Raw genomic sequence first — 13054 nt, forward strand, 5'->3', positions numbered from 1 at the left:
AAATGCGAAGTGATAGCAAACGATAGACTAATAGACGAAAGCTTTATCACTATAAGGATGAAAAAATATCAACATAAATTTTGAAAAAGTAGATAAAAATACAGATGTAGAAAAGTATGAAATGAAGTTCCTTGATTCGAAATGAAAGGCCAAAAAAAAACAAAGTACAAACATGAAACTGTGAAAATCTTCATTGGATGGAAAGGATTAGATCAAATTCTACTGTGGAACTCAATTACGTCTTATAATTTCTTATTAATTCAACGAATAACAGCGAAAATCCAGACAGGATTTTAATAATTTATCTTCTTTAGAAATTCCTGTCTAATCAACTCTGTCAAAACGTTAATGGGAAAGGATAGCTAAAAGTTGGTAGTAAAAACCAAAGTAAAACAAGGTACTTCAACTTTAACACATGAGCTCTGATATAATATGAATAGAAAATGCACTTGCGAGTCAAAAATATCCAGTGCGGAAATCGTAAGAGACGAAGATACAATTAACGATTCTCAAATTTCTTGAATCGAATTGAAAACGTGAGAAAAACATGATTAAGACACAGAAAATTTACTACTAGGTAACTCAATTAGAAAAAAAGAAAAAAGTAACATTTAATTTTCCGTATGAATATTCGAATTTGATATGTTACTTACTACATATTTTATTTTAGTACCACACCACATATCTCAAAGACATTTTAAAAAAATTGGAACCAATCGTACGGAGAATAATTTTCAAATGAATGAAATTAGAATATATAAAAAAATAAATCAATTTAAGGGCAGTACGTCACGAAAAGTTTTTAATACATCACTTAATTAAACAACAATTTCTGTAAACTTTTATCGAGATAGTAAAAACAATTATGAGTATAGAGGAAACGCATGATGTCTACTTAGTAATATTTTTCTGAAAAATAACTGTTTATATTAGATTGGTACCGTTTTTTTTTAACAAATAAATTATAATCTTAGTTGGATCTACAACTCCGTCTGATTCGAGTATTAATTTTAATTTTATACTAAAATTACACGACCAAGGTTTCCGACCTAGCTATATAAGTTTAAATGACTATATTATATCTCAAAATATATAGAATATATAATGAGTAACCCTCCGATTTCCTAATCGTGAATTTTAATCGATTGGGAAAACTAATGAGGTTATTTACACTGGGCATATAGAAATATATGGAATTTTATTTTTCTATTCATTAATACTTATTGCGATTGGGCGATGTCCAGTAAAATTTTTTTTTACAAATGTCATTTCGCAACCTGAAGGCCTCTTAATAAAATACAAAAAAATCCTAACAAACATTTCTTTTTCGATTAGATATCAAACATACACAGTAGGTATCCCATAAAAAATAATTAAACTAATCAGTTACACTGTATAATTGTAATACCATAGAATGCGTTATTTTATAAAGATGCTACACGTGTTTAACCTATGTATGTGTAGTAAAAGAATGATTTGTTGTCGAAACCCCCAATTTAGATATTTTCTAGTTTACTTTATTGTACTTTAAATAGAACCGAACCAAAAATTGATAATTCTCATTCACGAGTTGTGATCATCAAATTTGAGCATGATACCGATAAAAACAATTAACATTTCCTTAAAACAATTATGAAATGAGAATAGAGATATAATAAAGAACGAACAATTTACGAGAAATGAATGAATAAATAATTTTTTTCGTAATTAATCAGAGAACATCCAAAAAATAATAAAATATCAGGTAAACTATGCAAATAAAAGGGACAAAAATGGTAAATATAAAAAGATAATTAATAATAACCCCACCTCAAGCTTAAAGAGGACTTAACAAGATAGCATTTAATTAAACATGGCAACTAAATTAGTTTAAGAAACATTTTAAAACGATTAAAAACTATCAAAAAAGATGAACTTTTTAATAAGATCTTGTGTTATACCCCCAGATACTTAGAAAACAAATAGACCTAATTTGGCGACTTGTTCTTTAGGAACCATACGAGTAAAAAATCATCAGCTTTCAATTTGAATCAATACACGATAAGAACAAGAAAGATTTGTAAGAAGAAAACACAGAACCTTTTAGGAAGGGAGTAAGTAGAAGATGATGAAATAAATTCCACAACAAGCTTATATCTGATAATATTTGTTGTTTATCGATACCGAGGAAGAGTATGACACAATAAAAACGGAGACCGATAAACAATTTCATGAATTTTGAGTTGTCCCTAAAGCTCTTTGATCTAGTAAAGTAAACATGGCACTTTGATAAATTTGTTTTACAGTAGGGATTTCCATAGTAGTCGATATCGAATACTTGGGGTCGTAATCGGTTTTCCAGAGGTCGACATAAACGAAAACTGATTTTGAGATTGGATGATAAGTTTATTCACTGAACCAAAAGAAACTTTTTGGAATTGGTGAGTATGTTGTATCGATAGAAAAAATCTTGAGATGGTAGTTTTAAAGTGATTAGTCTACGGGAGTCTACGACATTAAATAATTTTGAAAAAGGTTTTTTATTACCAAAATAGTTCAGAATCCCTGTTTTAGAGGATATTTATGAGTAAAAATGCGAGAAATACACAGAAACGATATTAAAGAGAAAAATAAAATATATCAGACCTGGTAATTGATATTTACATAACAATAAGGGATGTATTTGAGAATAGACATATACCTTATCACACGTAAATAAAATTATAGTGATTTTTAAGAATAACAAGAAAACAATACACAAACCAGTAATAAGATCCATGGTGATATTATAGAAGAGGACTCTACACAAAAAACAAAAGAGTATCAGACAAATTTATAGAGAAAAAACAATATAGAGAATGAACCTAATCGTATCTAATATAATTCAATCTGAAAAAGATGGAACAGGAACATCAAAGAAAAAGAAATGCAAAGGAGCATTAATGGTGATCTGGGAAAACTCGGGAATAGAGAAAAGAAGAAAATGTTTCACAGCAATAGTTAAATTTTGCTCAATTGATTGTTTTCTGAAGTTTGGGTAAATCTTTTAGATCCTTTGTGGTTCGTATTTAACAATAACTAAAAAAATGTCAATAAAAGTCATTTACCATCATTTTTTTATGAGATGCTGTTAATATCGTTCTTCCTTTTTCGCTTATTTGTATATAAATATGCATAGAAGATTATATATAGTTGTTGCAAACCCAACTATTTTTCAGTCCTGGTTTTTGGATAAAGTAATCTCTGAAATCTCAAATTCACTTTGAAGGTATAAATAGTATTCAAATTTTTATTTCATTATGGAATCGACTACAATGTATTATGGACATAATACAAAAAATTATTTTTCTATTACTGCACCTACATATGCATCAGTTATACTTTTCATTTATAATGTTTTGGAAGCAAAATATTTTTTTTTCTTTGACAATTTCTTTCGCTCACTGTATATATAGAATTATTGGTAACTTCAAACTTAAAAAATGATTCCGTTCATAAAAAAACATACTAAAAATTCACATACTTTGGAGTTTAACTTTCTGATGCTCTATGTTATTTTAAAATTTTAATAGACACGTGTTTAAAATTGCAAATCCGAAAAATTGACGGTTATCAATTATTATTTTGCTAAATTAACAAAGTGTATCAAAAAGTTATAATATTTATTTAAAAGAATTAAAGATTACAAAGAAGTGAACATACATATAAAACTTAAAAATCTAAAGCGAAAAATTGCATACATTTCAAGGAATTTTACTTTAAACTTTCAAATAACATCTAGTATTATTAAGTTTTTATCTCAACGTTCTACAACTACAAGATGAAACTCTTGAATTTTAAAGCAAAATTTAACTTCTAGCTTAAGATTTTTCTAATTTATATTATATGTGACGTTTTTACTTCTCTGTTTAATATTATCATCTTGAATCTCATTTTACTATATTAATAATATGTCTATACATGTTATGTTAAATATGCATAGGTACTTGCAGTCATTTTTTTGCAGATCTTTTTTTTAATTTCTTTCAAGTAACTATTGATATGTGTTATGAATATAAATATAACGTAAAATAACATTAACTATGTTAAATACTACATATCCTAACTCTAAAACACAAAATTTTTTTAAAAATATATGTTTTGTGTTTTGACAATTTTCAAAGCAATTTATAAAATTTAAAGCAACATATTATCGTTTGAAAAACAATTATATTCCTTAATCTAGGATTATTATTCTACATACACTCCAAGTTTCATGAAATAAAAATTCCAAACCATAAAAAAGTTAAATATTAACAAATTTACAATTAAAATTTTTTTCTCACAGATATAGTCAAACATCTAATGCCTAACTAACTCCATTATTTTTAATATTATGCACTAGTCTACACCAATACATTGATAAAATTTGAAATACTATTAGATTCAAGATGACAACTAGTTTATATAAAGCACACACAAAGTGTTTAAATAATTTTGTCCAACTTCTTCAGAAGCAATTAAAGAAGGACAAGTAAATAACGATAAATATGTCATTAGTGAACATAAATTTAAAATCGGAGCAAGTTCAAGTTTTTTAGAATAACAATATCATTAGTGACTGGCATTTCTTCTTATAGTTAGTTAGTAACATATTTTTTGTTTTAAAATTGTTGTAAACAAATAATAAACTTGAAACGCAATTTAGATTCCGTGATTCAATTAACCTCGAATTGATCGAACTGATTACAAAATATGCATAGTAAAATGGTACCTTGAATCAATCATAAAATCTATTTTTTCTTTTAATTACCTTATGATATGGTGGATTGGTTATAAGTATTAAAAGGTCGAGATAAAGAAAAACATAAAGTTTGGTTTGGACGATAGTGGACTTATACTAAAGGTGGTAGTTAAAAAATCTTCTACAAAAATGATAAGAGTGTTTGGATATCGCAGTAAAATCAAAATCTCGTATTGCCGGTTTTTAGTTAGTATCGACATCTATTGAAACTTTTATAACGCATACATGACAAAATCGTTTATACTGATGATGATTCAGCAAAATTTCGTTATAGAAATTACTTGCAACTTAGCGAAAATGTAAAAAACTCGTACCACGTTTTGGTGGAGTGTGGTATTTCAAGTATTGCGTAGTCGTTTGAACGTTTTACTTCTAAGGTAAAAATTATAAACATTGGAAGTAGGAGCAAGATTGTTGAATAATTACTAGCGTTCTTCCGCAGGCACAATGTTTTTCCAGACGGTCTTCAACTCGTATTCGGAACCAAAAAAAAGATTATTGTGTAAGTAGAAGTTAATTGTTGAATTTTTTTAATGCTTTCCTCGCATTACTGCCGTTCTTCCGCACACAAAACGCTTTTACAGGCGGTCTTCAACTCGTAATCGAAAGTGTACCAACTACATACATAATAAAGTCATGCTTGTTACCTCTATAAACGTTTTTCTATCACAAATGAGAAAGTTGAACATTGACTTATTTCATAAAACAATAAACTAATGTTACTTTTGTAAGCAAGGACGTTCAATGAAATGATTTATGTTCGAAAGAAAGCCGAGAAACAGACAAGTCGAGAGCCATTGGAAATGCTTCAATAAAAATGTTCAAGCTGTACAACTGGTACCTCAAGTGCAACCTACAACAAACAAAAACTGGTTCGTCATTTAATTAATTTGTTACGTATGGCACGAAGGAGAACTAGGAATGGATGATAACTGTTTTGCCTAATGTTCAATTCCTTATTTTCAGAGGGAGATTGAGGATGGTACCTGAAAACACATAATTCTTTACAATAATCGATGTAGAAGCCAAAAGTTACAATATCAAACATTCTTCTAGACTTTGCCATTATCAACCAGACTGTAACTATTTAAAAGTTCTTGGTTAGTGGACAATTTCAGATAGAATGGATAATGTCCATTCAACTATCGATCGGCGCGATATCTATTCACCATCAAACTCGACTAAAAAAGTCAGTATCAGGTTAAATACGTCAATAATGGATTTTTTAAAATATTATTCTATAATAAATCCCTAGTCGTCTATCCGTTCTGGTAAAAAAGTTGAAAACTCTACTGTTAAGGATTTTATTGTCCTATTCAGAACAAAGTATATTTTGATAGACTGGAAACCACTTTCACACTGCAATAGAGATATATGAAGGAGCATTGCTTACAATTCCTGAAAGCAGTTAATTACCATACGGATTTCATGACGCCTTTGTTTACTAACTTCATTCAACTGGTTTAACATACTGTTTTTGTTGTATTTATAGAAAATAAAAATATTTTCATCATTATTCCCATGCATTTCAATACTTTCATTCACTCGTTCATCAGTTATCATTAAAATTTTCAATTTTATAACCTCTTATCCCATATCTCTTTGGTAAATCTGATATAAATGTTTTCTAATACTCATTGATTATCAAAAAATTTAGTTAATTAATAAATCAAAAGAATATCAATGTCAAGTTTCTAATAAACTTTAAATTATATAATTTTTTGTTGCTCCAAAATTGCATTTTTACGATGTTTTGATTTTACGGCGACGATTTTCAAAATAGGAATGTGACTGTGACTAAATTTAGAGATACTCCAGATCCATTCACAATAAAAACTCTAAAACACTAATTTAAACATATTTTTTGCTAAATATTCCAATAAAACTAAGTGAATAAAACACTGATAAATGTTGAAAAGTGATGAAAAGTTGGTAGAATAAGGACTCTAGAGAAAAACATTTAATGTTAAAATCAGAGATGGAAACATTTGAAACCAATGTAGATACGTGGATTTGAGTTTACGGATTTTTAAAATAACAATGTGACTGTGATTAAATTTAAACTTGAATACATATTAATCTGAATAGAACATTAAGTAAATGGAATTTGTTTCTCAATCAAGCTGTTTGAAAAACATAAAAATAGGTTATAACCTTTAAAAATATATTTTTTTTGCAATCGGATGCCAAATCTTCGTTTTTGATAGAACATTCTACAATCGAATTAGAATCTGGTTTCAGTTAAAGAACAAGACTCGAGATGCTTTCACGATATATACCATCGAACACAAATTTTAGCACATTTTTTGCTAGATATTGTGCACGTGGACCCGACAGAAGAGATTTCTAAAAAAACGTATCAATTGAATGGATAGAGACCCAATTGGAAATCTACCGGAAAAAAAAGAGAAGTAAAGCTGGAATATTTTGTAGTAGAGCTTTTGTCCATCCAATAATGGACTCTTCAAATATGTGTATTGAAAATTATTAAAGAAGAAAAGAAGAGAAAGGATCAAGTATATAACATTATTATTTAATCTTATTCAACAATCCTTTCATTCGAAGTTGAATCGATTTGAATCGAATTTTAAATTTGTCTATGCAGTACAAGGATTTTATGATAATATATAAAAGCAAATATATTTTTTCATATTATACAAATTTGTAATGAAATAAAATTATGTTTACTCAATGAATAAATAAATTTATCTTCCATTATAATGTTGAGTAGATAGTATTCTGTATTATAAATTATGTCATAGTAAAATATAGATATAATAGACAAAATAACAATTTTCAAATGTGTTACTAACGATTTATAAACGAGATGGAAGTTTGAATGTAATTATAAAATGATTTCTATAAAAAGCTTTCATCACTATTGAAACTAACAACTTTCGGCATCTGTCTGTTAAAGTTATTCATTATATATGTTATTCTAAAAACTCCTCATACACTTTTCTATAAAAATATATATTATCGTGGTTGTGATGTTGAGCAAAATTTATGGACTCTTCAGGTTGCTCTTTTTTTTTTTAATACAAAAATCGCTCTCTAATCGCTATTTGTTTACATATTATACACAACCCAAAGTAACGTATTTTTTGTTTTTTTTTCACAGCCACTCACACCAAAAAAGTAATGCATCATATTTTAAGAAATGTCAGCCTCAAATTGCAACAAAAACATTACAAGAGCCATCTTAAAAGTTGAATATATGTATTCTATATAATATTTGTTTATAGTAAAACAGGACGTAAAACAGAAAAATGAAAATTCGTAATTATTATTATGTTGCTAATAATTCTACGTAGAATTTTTAGGTATAATACAAATTTTCTTTTAGTTCATATAGGTGAATAATCTCGTTTTATACAATTAAGTTTATAAATCAGCTATTTTAATAAAAAAACTCATCATTTTGTAAAATTGAATTGACAAATAATAGTTAGTCAAAGAAAAATCATCAAAAAATGAACAATCTGAAATCTTTTAACTTGATTGTAATAAATCTGAGATTGAAATGGTCGCAATATACCTGAAGCTTGTGATGATAGTTTAATTTTAAAGAACACGTAAATTTTCTCGTCAATACTGATGATGTAATTTAGCACTGACGAAATAAGTTACATTTTTATGTACTATAACCAAATATATTAAGAAAACTGTTTTGATTGCAATCATTGAAATGTATTTGTTTGTCTTATTTATATTTGTAACACAAAAAATGCTCATTTACAATCTTACTTGGTATAAGCTTTATATCAAAATTTCGATAATTTTATAGTAATTATTTTTTTGTTTTAGTCCTGTAGCAGGAGAAGGAATAATTACACAACTCTACAGAAACATTTTGTTTGTTGCCCTGGATATATTTACAAGTACCCATATTGGGAACGTATTCATGAAAGTACTAGTCCAGGAGTTGTCAATCTAAAAAGTCCCTTTATACCGTGTATGTAATTTTTTTATGAAAATTAGTGGTACAAAATTACAGGAAATAAAAACGCGAGGTTTGTGTGGATTTGCGAAGCCGGAAAAATGTTTTATTCGAAAGAAAATTTCATTCTCTTTTAGAAAAAATTTACGCAATCCAATTTCCTCCATCACACACTTTTAAAAAAATCTTGCCTGACTCTTCCGGCCAAAAAAAAATGGTTTGAGAAAATTTTTTCTGAAAGAGAATGAAATTTTCTATCGAATACACTTTAGGCAAACCATGAGAGATAAACATTCATCGATTTTTTCAATAATTCATTTTTTAAAACATTTTTCCGGCTTCGCATATCCACGCAAACCTCGTGTTTCCAATTCCTACAGTTTTGAACTATCAATTTTCATAAAAAATTACATACATGGTATGAGGGGACATCACGTGCTCCACTCTCTCAGACTCTACCTTACAGAACAGCTGATGTCTCTGTTATTTGACAATATTGATGTACTAGAACGTAAAGTGGATAAGATGTTATATGCAAATATCCTTCTAATATATTTATCTTGTCATGAAGAAAGTGTAAATATAGTAATAATTTATTTTGTTATATTTGTGCTGTTTGATTAACAAAATAAAATGAAGTATCACAGACTTTGTGAAGCAGTATATGTCAGTTTTAAAATGAGCAAATAAGGGTTCAATAAAGTTTGTGTTGAGCCTTTACAGTTGTAGATTAGACTTTGCTAGGTAGAATATTTGATTGGCCTCTAATACGGCAATTGGAAGATAGAGAATTTTTCATATCAATGTTTTGAAAGTTGTGTGTTTTTAGTCGAAAATGGTGAGCAAATATTGGTTAACTCCGCAATCGGCTAATTTAAGAAATTATAGCTAGGGTCCCTTGGAAAAGGCAATGTGCAATAGATTGCATGCAATTTCTTGCAAGATCAATGCAATGGACGAATATTCCGCGTCACTTGACATTATGCAAGTTCTTTGCCAACGCGTCATAATTGCCACTAATCAAAATTATATAAGTAATTCACTATATCAAAACGAGCAAGGAATTATATTCCCACGAGTATGAAGTTTGCAGTAGGCTCTTGCTACAAATCATATGAATGGGAAATCAGCATTTCATGCGAGTTATCCACTATATTTTGTATACGGCTTCAATATATCTAATAGATAACAGTGAAACACCTTTTCTATTGGATCAACGGACTATTAAGAAGAATAGTACATATTATTTTTGTAGTTCCAAGTAATAATTTTTTCTTTTTTCATGACAAGGGAAACGGCTACTGTTGTTCAATACAACGATCGCCTTAATGTCGGTCAGAATGAGGTCCTCATCTAAGTGAATATACGAATATTAAGTGAATCCGATCGGTGATCGGTTTAAAAATGAAAATAACAATGCTAAGTAAAGTGAATAAGAAAAAGTGCATCACACGCAGTAATTATATCTGCGGCTGCCTTGCTTTTTCAGTCTCATGGACAGAAATATCACCTAAGCGATGTTGGGACAAGCACTGGAATCATATGACAAACCGTACAAAAATTATTCGAGAATAGATGAGGAAACAATTAAAAAACTCTTAATGAAAATGAAATATAAGATAACTAAGAAATCATTAGCGGGATATGTGATATCAGCCAAATAGAAACTTATTTTTCTCTAGAATTGCAACTTGCACGCAATAAAAAAGGCACAAAACCGATAATGTTGCAAGAGCGAGATCTTGCATGAGCTGAACTTCATTTGCGCATACTTTTGATCAAGAAATATTGCCTTTTGCATTGTACTGCACGTTGTATTGCATCATGTCAGTCCTTTAAGAACACAAGAGAATATTGCAACATGATTTAAAATTGATGGATGAAAGAAATCGGGAAAGGTGAGATGGTCACGTAATGGTAGATTACTACTGGTCTTTAAAAAGAGATTATCATTCAATAAATTATGGAAGAAAAGCTAATAAGGCGTTTTATTGGAATATATTTTCTAAATTGTGTCCTCTATTCACTTCGATTTATCCTAATTTTTCAAAACAAAAGTGACATTATAAACATATCTGTTATTTTATTTAATTTTTTTATGTATTCAACGTAAAAATGAAAATAAAGATTAAAAAATGTGAAATCTTATATCAAGGGCAACAAAATCACTGTCGACCAGTGATATTTCATTCGCAATATTCATAAAATATTGAAATAATAAATTTTTTATCGCAACTATTTTTTAATTTATATTTAATAAACAAAAATTTGGAAACATGACCTCGTAGAGTTTTGATTAGGCCCTTATTATTTGAAAATGAAGCTTTGGAAAAATATGAATCATTTACCTTTAGTGTTTCAACCCCCACATCACAAAATAACATTTAAGTAGAATTTTAAATATTTCAACATCTCTTCCCAACTTTAAAATATTTTAAACAGCAAACTATTTTTTATGAAATAATATAGAAAAATGTGGTATACGGACATTGATTTTTTGTTCCGCACTTTAGAAAATTATTTTTCCACAGTGGCACTTATTCAAATATAAGAAAAACTCAATATGAGTCAAAATAAGCTTTTATAATACAAAATGAAAATATATGTATATAATCCCGCATATATAAACAGTTTTTTTTTGAATATTTAAATTTTTTTTTGTACACCAGGCAAATTTTTTAAAAAGACCACCTTTTGCTCGTTGATACTATATCACAAAATGCTTAATGCTTATTGGGTCCGAGTAATTTTTAAAAAATTGGCCCGATATAGTTTTTCATTTAAATGATATCATATATTGATTATAAAGGTAAATAATTATCCATATAATTAGAACGCTATAACCGAGAAAAGTTAAATAAACACACGACATTTATGAATATTTAAATTGTGTTTATCAGCTCAGCGTATACAAGTTTTCAATAAAAATCCAAGCAATCCAATTCTCTTACACTATATGAATAAAGTTATATCACTCCATGTAAAGTGCAAAAAATCTCTTAAGATAGCCCTGCACATTTTTTCTTTTCGACAAAATAGCCCGGTCCATAAACTACGACAATTTATATTTCATAATAAAATAGAGTCTAATTAGCAACAATCACAAGGTTTTAAAGGCACAAATAAATTATCGTATATATGCTTAGAAAACGCAAATATTGTAAAAACTTATTCAAGGATAATCAATTCACTATTAATTTATGAAAGGCTGAGTTTAATATTAAAAGGCATGAAATTAAATTCCGCGTTTATATGTTATACAATTTGAATTCAATTAAATATCTGAAGTTTAAAGATTGATGTTTATAATATTTTTTTCTTGTATAAGAAACTAATTTATTAGATCTTATAAATGAAGTACCATAATTTCGTGTAGAATAAACTAGCCTAAAGTAACACACTGGTTTCAAAAACTTTTAGATTTTAGTAATAATTCTACCTAAAAACTTTTAAATATCAAGCTTTGGCTAATAAAGGAATGAAAGTTGCCAAAAACAATTTTTTAGCTTTTTTTTTTGAAGAAGAAGTGGCAAGAAGAGGCAAACGTTATTTGGCCTAACATAAGTTTATACATCCATAAAGTTAGTTATGTATAAATAAGTAAGTTTCCACCTTTTTCAAGACCGATATGAATGAAAATGAAGAAACGAAAATATTTTTCGACTTTTAATTATAGAATTAATTTATTTGCTTTCACTTTAACCCCCTGTACATTGTTTTAATGGATGATTCAATTTAGTTAGCCACATATTCTATTATCGTAAAAGTTACTATATATTGAGATATTTCTACAAAACTATGTTGTCAATTATTTTTGTTGAAAGGACCGGCCTATTAAATTTGGAATGGTTTCAAAACTACTATATATATATGTCACTGAAGTTCACATACGAGGTGTGTCCAATATGTAAAGTTTCAAAAAGTCACTCACGCGTATTTACCAATCGTTATCGACGCATCACGAGCAGCACTGTGGCATCCATGCGGTATTGCACGTGCAATAGCAATTGGTCTGGATGATTGGAGCATAAACAATACCGTTAGCAAATACGAGTGGCGGCGGTGGTTGTTGGGTCATCATACGTTGTTGGTCTTGGTAAAGTACTTGCCAAGCTAAGCTTTTGATAAGTTGAAGAGTTTGACGCCTTTCGTGTCCCATTAGGCAGACTGTAGATTCTTCGACGACGTCGTGTAGAAGCATCAGGTATTGATGACGAAGGGCTTCTTCATCGGGTTCAACAAAGTGGTTCCATAGATAGTTTTCTAGCTTGGCTTTTTGCTGAGCGATGTCGGAGAAATCTATGAAAAACCTTGAGCACATGTACCTGAAACAAAATAAATAACAAATAAAA

General features: G+C 28.6%; 1 protein-coding gene across 3 annotated transcripts in view; it reads right to left on the minus strand.

The window, feature by feature from the left end:
* Positions 1 to 248: 248 nt before the first annotated feature.
* Positions 249 to 13054, minus strand: part of LOC130900094 (terminal nucleotidyltransferase 5C) — a 191780-nt gene continuing 178974 nt past the window's right edge. For all 3 annotated transcript variants that reach the window (XM_057810439.1, XM_057810440.1, XM_057810441.1), the window contains exon 5: positions 249 to 13027. In XM_057810439.1, coding sequence (XP_057666422.1) covers positions 12661 to 13027 — 367 coding nt within the window. In that variant the 3' untranslated portion in view covers positions 249 to 12660. The remainder of the gene's footprint in view (positions 13028 to 13054) is intronic.

Source organism: Diorhabda carinulata, chromosome 12 (genome assembly GCF_026250575.1).
Source record: "Diorhabda carinulata isolate Delta chromosome 12, icDioCari1.1, whole genome shotgun sequence".
Taxonomy (NCBI): Eukaryota; Metazoa; Arthropoda; class Insecta; order Coleoptera; family Chrysomelidae; genus Diorhabda; species Diorhabda carinulata.